The following is a 13,643-nucleotide window of genomic DNA, read 5'->3' as shown; positions in this document are numbered from 1 at the left end:
TATATATATATATATATATATATATATATCTGCAATACAAACTGGTTAAATTAGACTTTTCATTCAAGATCATTATCTTACAAAACTTAAAGATGACGGAATACCACTGCTTGTAAGCAGTGTTTTAAGTCTACTGAGTATCATCACTAAATTTTACCAGAAACATCAGTTTTTAGTTCTTTACCTGTAAGGAACACTTTTTTGTGCAGAAAATATTTACTGAATATGTATATCTAGATCTACCTTAGGACAAGAGAGTGAAACATAGAGTTGAACAACCATAAGAGGAGTTGAGGTATAAGCCAGAGAAAGATCCCAAGGAGTACAGTTTTTGAAAACTAATTCAGGTTATTAAGGGATATAATGAATTGCTGTTTTCTTGAAGTCTTTAAAATATGATGAATTTTTGCCATTTTTTTAACCTCAAAGACTTCTTAATGCAGCTTTCATTTAATGGCTAATTTTCCTTCTTCAGGGAAATACAATCCTCCTCCTTGCAAATATCTCTGTGGTTCTATTAATTTATTATAGTATTTCAAAATGAATCATCATATAGGAAGTCATCAGGGCTTATTTCTAGGTATATGAAATTTTCGGGAGAATGTTTTACAAATTGCAATAATCATCTTTTGAATAATAACATTTGTATTAGTGGTAATTTTAATTTTATCATTATTATAAATGATTTTTATTTCAAGAGGGATGGTGTCATAATACTTGGACAGAGTGACTTTAAAACTAAGCACGTGAAGTTTTACAAACTGTAAATATAAAAGAAAAAACTCATTTTGCACCTTCCTTATATTACATTAGCTGACGTCATTCAGAAGAAGTTTAAAAATCTATCATCTTTGGTACCAAGCCATGTATGCATTTTAATGTATGTGATTTTGAGAGAGATATGGACTCCATGTGAAGTAAATTTTAACAGAATATACTTTTTGCTAATGCAGTTTCTAATATTTACCCCTGCATAGAATATACCACTGTTACCTTGACATAGTTGAAGAACATTTCAGTATTGTCGTGTATGTGACATTTGCATTCAATCTTTAAGACATGTAAAAGGGAAAGGGAAGCAGCTACTGATAAACTGAAGCGCATGGACTTTTTATGCCTGAACATTTTAAACATTTGAAAAATGATTTCCTATCGTAATTTTTCATGTTGTCTATATCTTCCATGCCTGTTATCTACACAAAATTCGTGACTTATGACCTTCACAGGTATCAGCCATGCATATTTTCCCAACAGTTAGCTACATATCACACTGTGAACTAGCATGTTTACTCACTGTAGTTTTTTTCTCTTTCAAAATCCATGTAGAGAAACTTTTCATTTAGTTAATCTGATATTTAAAATTTAAGAAGTTATTTATTCCTCTGCTTTCCTTAATAAGCTGTTCTCCTATAGGTTACCCACTTTTCCTCTGGCATTTTATTTTATGCAAATACTGATAGCACTGCTACTTTACGTTAATTTTTTTCTCTCAGATGCTTTCTTTGGCAAAAAAAAAAAAAGCAAAAACTTATATATTAAAGCCAAAAACCCCAAAAATAAAGGTTCATAAATTCCTGGTTACAAAGTTAGGGCTTTAAAAGTCATTTTATAGCTTTAGTAAAATTGAATACTTTGTCATTTGTATGCTCTCTTTTGCTAAAAGTTGTTCTTGAAATTTTTATTTACTTATCACTATGTTCTAAAAGTATATGTATTGTTTTTCAGTTGATGAAGTAAGATAAGACTGGAGAATAATTTTGAAAGTTAAGTTATAGTTCAGAAGAGTAGAAAGGGGGACACTAAATTTTAATACTTAGTTTAGTTAACAAAATTTTAGGCAGCATCACTAGATGGCAGGCTGTGGCTTGGTATGGGTAGTCTTTTGAGGGTAATAGGGGAGGATTAACCCTGTTCTTTCCTATACTTTCTCTATGTAAGTGTTTCCAGGATGATTTATGGGAGAAAAAGGTAGCGCTTCAACTCTGTGAAGTGCATTTGTAACACACAGTCATTCCAGTGATTCAGGTAACAACTTTGTAACATAGGTGTGTATTATTCTGGGCTACACACACTCAAAATTATAATATTCATAACCTTTTAATTTATAGATTGAAGAAGTAATGCTTAAAGTGATGTTCCTCACTGTAACATTGTTGCACTTTTCATTCTTCTCCTCCTGTGCAGGTGACTTGGATTATTACTGGTTGGATCCTGCCACGTGGCACAGCCGGGAAACATCACCTATTAGTTCGGTAAGCTTTCTAGAAAGAGAGTGTTTGGAGTTGAGGGAATATGTGTGCTGTCCATTGTCTTTTGTCTGATATATGATAGATAGTAAACTTACTCTGCTCCAATACACATTTTCCGAGAGCAAATATTGATTTTACTTAAGACAGTACAGTTTTGAAGTAAAAAGCACTTAGTTATCACTGATTATAGCAAATTTTAAATTAAGCAAAAAGCAATTATTAAATAATGACTATATGTAAATGAGATTGAGATATTATTTAGTTAAGGGCATTGGCATTAACAACTCAAAATGCAGAATCAGTTTTCTTTATATTATGCAGATATACTTTTAAATTTCTGTTAATTCCATTTTAGTGCCACTTTTAAGAGATATACTTAGTTGCTAAGTACTTTTAGATCCATTTAGTGTAGTAACTGTCAACTGCAAAGAAAATATAACTTTAAATGAAAATTGTTATAAACCAAGTCCACCAGAATAAAAAATTTCTTCTAGAGTGTCTTTTACCTGAGGAAATTGCATAATGCTGCAGTCAATAATTGTGTCTGTAGTAAAAAAAAAAAAAAAAGCAAGTTGTTTACTTTTTAAACTTTCTTCATGTTTTAATAGCATCCTGTAACGTGGCAACCGTCTAAGGAGGGAGACCGATTAATTGGACGTGTTATTCTTAACAAGAGAACAACCATGCCCAAAGAATCTGGTGCATTACTGGGTCTGAAAGTAAGTGTGCTGTTTAAAAATGTTTCTTAAAGGGTGGATTACAATATGCACTACATACAACAAAGTTTTTGACAATAATTTTTAAATATTTTTCTTTCGTCTCCAAAATAGAAGTTCTCTAGTGAATATATCTTCTTAACATATTGATGTCTTATGTGTAGTATTTTTATCTGGTTTAATATTTTAAACTCATTTTATTAATATAGCATACAGATGTGTTAGGAAAATGTAATAAAATATAAGACTAAAGTATTTTTTTTCTGAGTATAAAGTTCAAGGAGATTTTTACATTAAAAAGATTTTAATTGAAAATAGTAAAGTTAGATAATGATGAACTTTGTTACCTCTTGACCAGCAACATAAAACATACTAAAGAGATTGTTTCTGAATTATTGTAGTATTTTTCAATACCAAAAGAATAAAAATGTATATTTTTAAAGTATTGATTTTTTTCTAACCGATAGAACGAGAAACTTATAGATTATGAAAGATTATTCTTTATTGTAGAAAAGTGTATATGAATACTCACACACATATACATGTAGATAGACATATATATATATATATATATATATTTTTTTTTTTTTTTTTTTTTGTCCTTTTTGAGACAGGCTGCACCGCACTCAGCCAGTGAGCACTGTGAGCACACTGGTTGTCCCTATATAGGATCCGAACCCGTGGCGGGAGCCCTTCTGCGCTCCCAGTGCCGCACTCTCCCGAGTGTGCCACTGGCTCGGCCCCTAGATATATATCTTGTATCTTGTATTATGTTTGTGCAGGTATATGTGTGTTAAATCACATGGTTTTATTTGCTTTCAGAAGCTTAAAGAAACATTTACAGATCTTGCTTTAAACTATTATTTATGAAGAGATTGTGTGATAAATTGACCTCTTCAAAACTGCTGACTGATCATCCAATGAAAATGTTCAGTTAATGTACTTAATAATGCTATCTGATTGACTATTACCATTAATTACTCTTGCTAAGAGATAATTCTGATCACCTCTACTAATGGATATGTCTCTAACTGTTGATCAACCTCAACCTTTGATATTATTCCCCTCACTTTTAATTATGTATATTTGAGTCTCTGCACTGGGAAAAATTAAATCTAGAACATTTTCATATATAATTAATTTTAGGTGCAGTCTGGTGAAAGTGTTAAATATCTAGTAATATAACTCAGACTTTAAGAGTCAGATGGGCATAAATATACATTTCAGATGAGGAGGTCATTCAGATGGTCAGTTTTCAGAGATACACTTAGGATATTATGCTTTGCACCATAGTGAATTGCTTCCCCAAAGTGGCCTGTTCTTGGCTTGAATCTCTAGTCTTTATGGTCATAGACCTACACTTTACTACAAATATTAAAAAAAAAAATCAAGGGCTGGCCCGGTGGCGCACTGCTACAGTGCGCCGCTTGAGAGCAGGGCGACGCTCCCGCCGAGGGTTCAGATCCCACATACAGACCGGCCGCTCACTGGCTGAGCGAGGTGCAGGAGCAACACCGAGGTTTGCGATCCCGTTGCCGGTCCAGGTCCGGTATGGGCGCGACACTGAGGGTTGCGGTCCGTTGCCGGACACGAAAAAAGACAAAAAGGAAAAAAAAGAAAAATTAAAAAATTAAAAAAAATCAAGATCTTATATGAGACTGAGGCATCAGCTTAATGTAGAAATAATCACTCAAATGGGAGGCATTAATTTGGATGATAAATAAAAATGTACCCAAATGTAAACAGTGTTGAACACTTGCTGTTTGATAGTCTATAAGTAAGTGAGACCTGGCACCTGTCTTCTAAGTATATACATTGTTCATGGTGCCCTTTTATTGTTAGGTCAATGTAAGATATCAATGCTTAAACTTCCTTAGGGACACATTGTTATCTTAATGTAACGAAATGTTTTCTTCTCAAAACCATACGGCCAGCTCCTTTAATCAAAAATGTATTTCACTTCATTAATGCCTCCACACTTAATTCTAAATACATCATTAAAATGTAGAATTAATTCCTCATGCTAATAAAATTATGTTTAAATATGAGCCTTGGAACTTATATAAATTTGTAATTATCCAGGTTGTTGGAGGAAAAATGACTGACTTAGGACGGCTTGGTGCATTCATCACCAAAGTAAAGAAGGGTAGCCTGGCCGATGTAGTTGGACACCTAAGAGCAGGTAAAGTCTCTTTTTTAACATTTAAACAATGTATTATTTGTGCATAAGTTGATGGTCTCGATTTTGGATTAGTTATATACCTTGTATGTGTAAGTCAATTAAGAGTAGGAATCTTTTTTATTTATTTAAAAATAAATAGATGTAAAATACTGAAGGATTACTCAGTTTAGTAGATGGCTTTATAATATTGCTATTAAAACCTCAGATCTAAAATAATTTATCTTTGTGAAAAAATATTCCATATTAATTCTTTTGTTCATATTTTAAATTACAGTAATTACCAAAGTTTTTCACAGTGATCCCAAAACACTTATTCATGAGGAGTGTTTTTTATAAAATATATTCATAATCACATTTCTTATACAGATTATGTAATATCTGTTAACTTAAATGTGACATGTATTGTCTTCATGCAGATGTGCTATGTCTTGGTTTGGAAATCTGTTTATGTTGCTCTATAACCTTAACATGACAGTGTAAAATTATTTAATATACTCAAATGTATAATATATTCAGTAGCAACACATTTTAAAATCTAGTTTACTTTTCATTTTAGTTAAAATCATATTAACGTAGTTTTTTCAGTTGACTTTATTTCAGACTTTAGTAGAAATATTTGGGTTAGAGTGTCTGCTTGTGCGTTTGCCAGACAATTGTAAAGAAAACAGAGTTGACTGAGCAGTAGAATTGAGGATTAATAACCCATAACATATAGAAAGAGAACATTTCCAGGCTATATTTTCAGTTTTTAAACCTTAAGACTGTAGTTCTTGAGAACTTTAGAAAAATATCCTAGGACTCTTAAAGACTTAAATGTAATTGATGACCAGAATATCAATTCAAAATCATTTTCAGGTTTTTTTTCTTTGATAGGGACTTGGTAGATAGGTGTTTTATAGGGAGAAAACCCTAATCAAGGATTGGGTTTGAATATGTATAGAGGTATGATCCACTATTGTTTCTTATCACAGACCAGTAATGATTCAGTAGGTTATGAGTCAGTACTCAATCAGGGGTAACTATGTCAATGAACTGCATCTTTGTTTGTCTACTGACTCAAAAGAAAGCTTCAGAAAGTATGAGAATTACTTGTTGGCTAATCTAAAGATAACTATAGCTACAAAATCCGGAATTGGCAGATCAGGTTATAAACATAATTTTTTTTTAATTTTGTTCTTATATTTTAATAGAAGGGTAATTAAGTAAGAAGTCAAAAGAAGGGGTTGTTCTATATAAAATACTCCTTAGTGATTAGTTTCTTTCTTTAGCACCCACATGAGCCAAGGGCCTGAGAAACTTAAATCTGAAATGTTAAAAACTCAGCTTAAATAATTATGAAACAGACAAGTATGCTTTTCACTTGAGGCAATTTATGTGTTTGAGGAAAGTAAAGTGTTTCTGTAGACTCAAACATATATTCTATTTGATAAACATTATAATTTAGGAACTGGTTTTGCTTCTATTTGCATATAAATATCATTGGCCTATAAGACTACAGTGCTAATTTTGGTATCAGTGTGACATTTACTCACTTTTGTGATCTTATTTAATTTTGTCATAGCTTTCTCCAGTCCTGCTCCCTTTCAAGTTTATGCCCTTCACTGTTACTGGATTTAACCATATAAAACACAAAATTGCCACTGACACTCTCCTTATTATTAAGATCCTTCAGTGCCTCCTGGTCATCATTTGTTCAAGGCAGAGCTCTGTAAATTTGTCCTCTCCTAACACTTTCTGCCCTCCTGCAGTGTCAGTCTACCTTTAAGTCCCCAGCAAGCTGTTTTCCATCTACAAGGTGTTGTCACCTACAAGGTGTTGTCAGTGTCTCTTATCTACCTGGCTGCTCTTCTCCTCTGCCTGTTGAAGTTCTTTCCATCTTTCAAAAGTCATGTGAAGTTTCCTTAATTTTAAAGTGGCTTTTGATATCTCACCTAGAGCAATGACTAATTACTACCTCCCTGTCACCACCTGGTTCTACTTCTGCTTCTCAAATGAACTCCTATCATTGCATATAACGTATTTTATGAAAGTTATTTGTTTCTATATTATTTATCCAACACCAAATTTAAAGACAGAGAAAACGTCATTTTCATCTTTGTTCCCTTATTATCTATATCCCTGCCTGAAGAGGTTATTCATCTATAAATTGTGTTAAAGAGACTGACTTCTGGTTTAGGAGTTACGGACATACATATAAACAAACAGATGTGTTAGTTGATTTGATGTTAAAAGTTATGCTTCCAGGTTGCTGTCTATAAAGAGGATAATTTTATAATGTAGTGCTCTTGCAAAATGCTGGCTGCAACTCATTACTGGGTAGTAAAATCAATTTAATGGTTTGCATTCATCATTTTAAAAAATGAAGTGAAAGTATTGAAATAGAACATAATAGAGTAAGAAATATCACGGTAAGTATTAATAAAATATTTTCCAGTACATATATATGTATGTATGTATGTATGTATGTATGTATGTATATATATGTACATACACATACATATATTCATTTTCATGTTATATATGTATACTGAGCCATGATGTAAACTTTATTTCTTTTCTTGGTCAAAAAAATTTGAAAGCACTCCTAATATATTTTAAATTTGTTATTATTATTTTTTTTGACAGTGAAGTATATTTATTGCCTATTCTGGGTAACTGCTTAGAGCAACCTATTAGAAGTCATTTAAGTATTGGTAATAACCAGTTTTACCAAAAGCAAAGCAGCGTCTTGTGTTTTTCACATATTTACTTTTTATTTTTGAGTAAGCGTACACCTGGAAAAAAGTGAATTGCTTTAAAATAATCTTTTTTTTTTTTAAAGGTTATCCGTAAGGGGATCTTAACCCTTGACTTGGTGTTGTCAACATGTCAACACCACGCTCTCCCAAGTGAGCTAACTGGCCATCCCTATATAGGGATCTGAACCCGTGGCCTTGGTGTTATCGCACCACACTCTCCCAAGTGAGCCACAGGCCGGCCCCACAAAATAATCTTAGTAATACAATTTTTTTCTACTTTTGTAAAAAAAGACCTAGCTAAAAGCTAAAAGATTTCATGTTTACTCCTCTCTTTAAAATGTGTAATGATGATATTGATTCGTTAGTTCAACTCATATTTACTTAGCTACTAAAATGTCTCGACACCAAGAACAACAAAGTAGACATAAACATCAAAAAATTAAGACACCTTAATGTGTCATTCAGGCTGTGATATTTCAGCTGAGCCTACCATTATGAATTGAAGCGTCCCAGGCAGAGAACCATTTGGGACCTAAACCGTCTCAAAATATGAAAATAAATAATTTTTTCTAAATGATCTATAAAGAAAACTCTAGTTAAAATAACAGCTGTAAGTTATTAGCCCATATTTTTTTTTTTTTTTTTTTTTGTCTTTTTCCGTGTCCGGCAACGGATCGCAACCCTCGGCGTTGCTCCCGCGCCTCGCTCAGCCAGTGAGCGGGAACCGGTCTGTATGTGGGATCCGAACCCTCGGCGGGAGCGCCGCCGCGCTTCCCAAGTGGCGCACTATAGCAGTGCGCCACCGGGCCGGCCCTTAGCCCATATTTTTTAATACAGCATCATACTTCTACCGTTGATTAATCTTAGAATACTTTAACATACTAAGTACTATGTTTTTATTATTTTAACATATTTTCAATTTATACTTTAATGTCCACGATATATATAATGTATAGAATATGTGTGTTTTGAACATCTGGAAGTGGGTTAACTGTCATGCAACAGTTTTACATCTGCTTGCTTTGTAACTTTGCCATAACCACCTGCGTTACCCTACGGGTGTGAATTCAAATCCTTTCATGCATTTTTATTCTGTTATGCATCTGGTGAAGACAATGAAGCTTGACTTATAATTGGAAAATTCATGCTAACAAATGTTAATTGCTGTTTTTATCAAGAATAAAACAAGATTTATGCACAGTTTAATAAGAATCTTTCACATATAGAACCACCTACACTTATATGAAGGGCATGCTGCTAATTATTATTTTTTAATGTTTCCAAATAGGCTGTGCTAATTCCATCCCATAGCATGAGATTATTTTTATATTATTTCTGGTATATCTCAAAATATTAAAATAGTTTTGTATTGTACTGTTTCCAGTGGCCAGTAATATTCTGGGGGTAATAAAAGAAAAATAGGAGAAAAAAGTGTTTAGAAGAACCATTTAGCTGACATTATATGGCAATCAATTTGCTTTTGAGAGGAGAGCCTAGACAATTAAACTATTTGTATATGTTTTGCATTTCTTTGTTAAAAAAGAGAAAAGATAAGAAAAATAAACAAAATATATAAGGTAAAAAAATACCCTTTTTTTTAAATTCAAGGGGATGAAGTTCTAGAATGGAATGGTAAACCCCTGCCGGGAGCTACAAATGAAGAAGTTTACAACATTATTTTAGAATCAAAATCAGAACCTCAAGTTGAAATTATTGTTTCAAGGCCTATTGGGTAAGGCTAAAAAAACTTACTTCTTAAGTTTAGTAAATTACATGTATCAGCAGGGTTTTAAAAAGCAGTTTATACATTCATACAGTACATGTTAACATGGATAGTTTTTCCATCAATTATGGGCATACATTTTAGATTTTCAAAATTTCTTAATTTTTAAACTGTAATACTGAATCTTCACCATATTTTAGAAGCTCCACAGTATAACAATTGTAATATCAAAAAGTATTGATATGTATTTTTCACAAGTGAAATATAAAGTACAAATATTTTCTTTTAATGGCACAACTATTTATTTTTAGCAATTCTAATTTTATGAGTAGTATTTCTTTTAAGGGAGCCACTAGCAAATTCATCTTCTTGTGATATTTAAAATATGAACGATTTCATATATCTACATGAACTTTTTATTATTATACTACGTATAGAATATTTTCTTTGTATCTTTACCCATGGGGTAGTTCCAACTTTTATTTAAAATCAAGCAAGAAGTATTAGATATTTTAACATCTTAACTGTTCATAATAATTGGCATATTTTTAAAACCTCAGTTTTCAGCATAATTTAATTATCTACAGCCATCATGATATATCTGTGTATAGAGTTCCCCAAATTGTTAGCTTTTTCTGGTAAACCCACAAAATCTAGAATAAATATTTATTTTGCTAACGTGTAATTTTTGCAAGGCATTTTGAACTGTCTCATTATAGTTGGCTTAATGTTTGAATGTGTTCTTGGAAATAATTCTTTTTTTTTGTCTTATTCTCCAAGATATTGTAGAGCCATTAATTCAAGACTTTATAGGTTGAAAAAGTGCAAACCTTAAATTTTTGTTGTCTTCATGAATATATGTCAATGAAAAACATATAGGAAAATATAATTATACTAATTCTCAAAGAAATGAAGATGTATGATTATATATCAAAGAATAATATTAATATATAAAACTCTAAAATAAAAAAGCAAGCTTATACCCAGTTTTAAGTGATGATTATTAAGGGTAAATATTGAAGACATTTGCAAAAATATTATGAATTTCCATGTAGATTTTTAAAATAAAAACACTATAATTTATGCTAGTTTTACATGACCTATGTTCTAGTGCTGGGGTAAATATGAGGCTGGAAAAGAGGTAAGTAAATTGGAAAATAACTTAAAAGTATAAAAAATAAAATTTAAAATCAGGTATTATGCACATCACCAAGTACTTTCACATATATAGTGGTTTAAAAGTAATCAGCTAGAATATCACTGATTCATGCTGACTTAAAACAGTAACAGACAATTAATGTAGACTGGAATAACATATTTTACTTTTTTTGAAAATTTACTTAAAAAGTAGTCATCTGTAGAGCCAAACCCTAAACTATCATGGATTACACAATTCAAAGAAGTATGGAATATAAAGATTATGCTTGCATAAAAATCAAAGCTGGCATCACCTTTCTAGTTAATACATTATTAGGATCCCAAAAGAATAATTTTGGCTATGTTTTAATAATTATTTTTATGTGTTAAATAACTATAATTATTTTAAAACAGAAAACAAATATTTATTCATAATATAGTGGCATAGTGATTTCAGGAATCCTTCCAAATACAAATTACATACACATTGACCAGTACAGTCTAAGAGGCATTAGCCATCTTGAGGTACTGACCACTTTTGTGAACCCACCAAATACGATGTTCTTCACCCTTATGTTTATAATTGTAATTAAAATGACTCTATCACCTAACTTGAGAGTAGAGCTAATTAAAAAGGCCTGTGTAAATGTCAGGTGGAAATTTATGCCTGAAAATATTACTGAAGCAATTAACATTAAATAATGATTATTTAACATTAAATAATTTCCATTCAAAATTACTGTAAGTTTTTAAACAGTTTCCTCACCATCCTTCTTTCACAGATACGTAAAATCCAAAGCCCATACCTGGTATTAGAGTCCCAAATTCTAATTTTCATATGAGGCTGATTTTCACACAAGTTGTATTATACTATCTAAAAAAAAGATTGTACCTGGATTTTTTGTAATTTATTTTTATTTGCTTAGATGAATTTAGAAAAAAATCACAGAATATAAATAGTTGGTTTCTTGGGTCATAGGTATGTCTCTTAATTATAAACTCATATAAATGATTTACTTTATATAAATTGTTAGTTATACAAAATGTATAATAAAATATATTTTATAAAATACACAGCATGTGATATGTCATTTGTTAGAAGTATAAATAGTAGGTGTTTATGAGAATTACCTTGCACAAAAATAGTCAAAATGAGAAATCAAGAAAACAATCAGAGAAAAGAATTTTTTTCATTTCCCCCAAAATTGAAAAGAAAATCACAGTGAAATTAGGTCTCAAGGTAAGTGGTTAGAAATTCTTAAATAATATACTGATAATTCTGCTAGTTGTAGCTAACTCCAGTCTGCTTTAATATGTCATGTTAATACTTGCATATTGTTAATCTCCTTAAATTAATGCTAAAATATCTTTGGAAAATGAGAGAGGTAAATTAGTCCTATGCAGTACAATATCCAAACCAAGGTGGTCCAGTGTTCGTAAGGTCACAGTGGATAGTGGATTAAGCAGAGGTTATATTAAATACTTCTTCAGAGTAATTTGTGAGTGTGGCAGGAATGGGTATTCTCACAAGTCACTTTCTATCCATATTAAATAGCCATATATTTAGTTAACTTCAGTATAGAGATATGAATCTCTATGAAGGCTATATATGTGTATATATGTATTATGTATTCACATATATAAAATATTTTGGCTTTTCTGTTGCAAGCTTTAACCATTTTTAATTTACAAAGCAATCCATCCTTTCATTTTATTAACTTTGCCCATGATATTCACCATATCATTTTATTATCAAGAGATGTTTCCATCCCTTTCATTCAGTAAACTCTTTCAGATGTGTTTGCACAGCGTATTCCTGATTTGTAAGATTTGTGTCATTTTGATTTTCTAGAATTGAAGTAAAATATTACCTTAAACATTTTTTATTTCCAAAACCTGCTGTTTTGGTAGTAAAAATATTGTGGTGATTTTAGCCACAATATTAGTTCGATGTTGTCATGTTAAAGTGTTTGCTATTAAATATATAAAAACTTTTATTGCAGTTTTTTTATGTGGTGTTTGACATTCATGCACATTAATAGTTGCCTTAATAGTAACTCCTGTCCATTTCCACACCTGTAAAGACCCAAAAGGATTTTTTACATCACTGAAATAAAATGGGCTGTGATTGCTTCAGGCAGGGTATTTTAGCTAATGGGATTTTCACCATACCCTGTTTCTTTTAGTGACATTCCCCGGATTCCTGAGAGCTCCCATCCTCCACTGGAGTCCAGTGAGTATAAGATTTCTTTGTTATTATGAAATGTATTGAACTAAATTGAAGAGTAAAGATTTACCATTTTCTTTAGTTATTTGATATAAATGAACTGATATTACTATACTAAGGATGTCTGCATTGATACTAGAAGTTGGCAACCATGGCAATTGTTGGAAACCCAAAGAAGTTCTACTTTAAGATTTTTCTTTTTTTATTATTTTTGTAATATACAAAAATCTTTACTGGTAATACCCTTCTGCAATATAACAGGACCCTCACAGAGCTCAATTAATATACCAGTAATAATTCTATTTGCTATATATAAAAATTTATTGTGATACTGGGTTATTCAGTTTTATTGGTAATTATGAAATCTAGGCTTAGATGTGGCTCATAAATTACTTATGCATTCATTTTAATTTCTGAGTAAAGACAGTTCGCAATAGATGATTCAGTAGCTAAGATAGTTAACATAATAGGTGCCATCTTCCTTACCACTGAAGCATGAAGCCTTTACCCATATGTGAATATGAAAGATCCTGTGCAGTACAGTGCCCCCCAGAAATGTAGAATATCAGTACTTTCAAATTGAAGCAAATAAACACAACAGTTTGTTATGTCATTTTAAATATCTTTAAAATTGGCGATTAACTAAAGAATGAAGTCAGTCGCAAAAAAAA

The 13,643-nt window shown here is 31.4% G+C and overlaps 1 protein-coding gene across 7 annotated transcripts in view; it reads left to right on the top strand.

The window, feature by feature from the left end:
* Positions 1-13,643, top strand: part of RIMS1 (regulating synaptic membrane exocytosis 1) — a 481,216-nt gene that overhangs the window by 317,799 nt on the left and 149,774 nt on the right. For all 7 annotated transcript variants that reach the window (XM_008568517.1, XM_008568512.1, XM_008568516.1 and 4 more), the window contains 5 exons: positions 2,185-2,252; positions 2,858-2,968; positions 5,048-5,147; positions 9,494-9,617; positions 12,932-12,978. In XM_008568517.1, the coding sequence (XP_008566739.1) occupies positions 2,185-2,252; positions 2,858-2,968; positions 5,048-5,147; positions 9,494-9,617; positions 12,932-12,978 (450 nt within the window). The remainder of the gene's footprint in view (positions 1-2,184; positions 2,253-2,857; positions 2,969-5,047; positions 5,148-9,493; positions 9,618-12,931; positions 12,979-13,643) is intronic.

The sequence above is a fragment of the Galeopterus variegatus genome, unplaced genomic scaffold, assembly GCF_000696425.1.
Source record: "Galeopterus variegatus unplaced genomic scaffold, G_variegatus-3.0.2 Scaffold419, whole genome shotgun sequence".
NCBI classification, from domain to species: Eukaryota; Metazoa; Chordata; class Mammalia; order Dermoptera; family Cynocephalidae; genus Galeopterus; species Galeopterus variegatus.
Note: the sequence above shows the minus strand (reverse complement) of the source record. Positions and strands in the feature narration are given on the sequence as shown.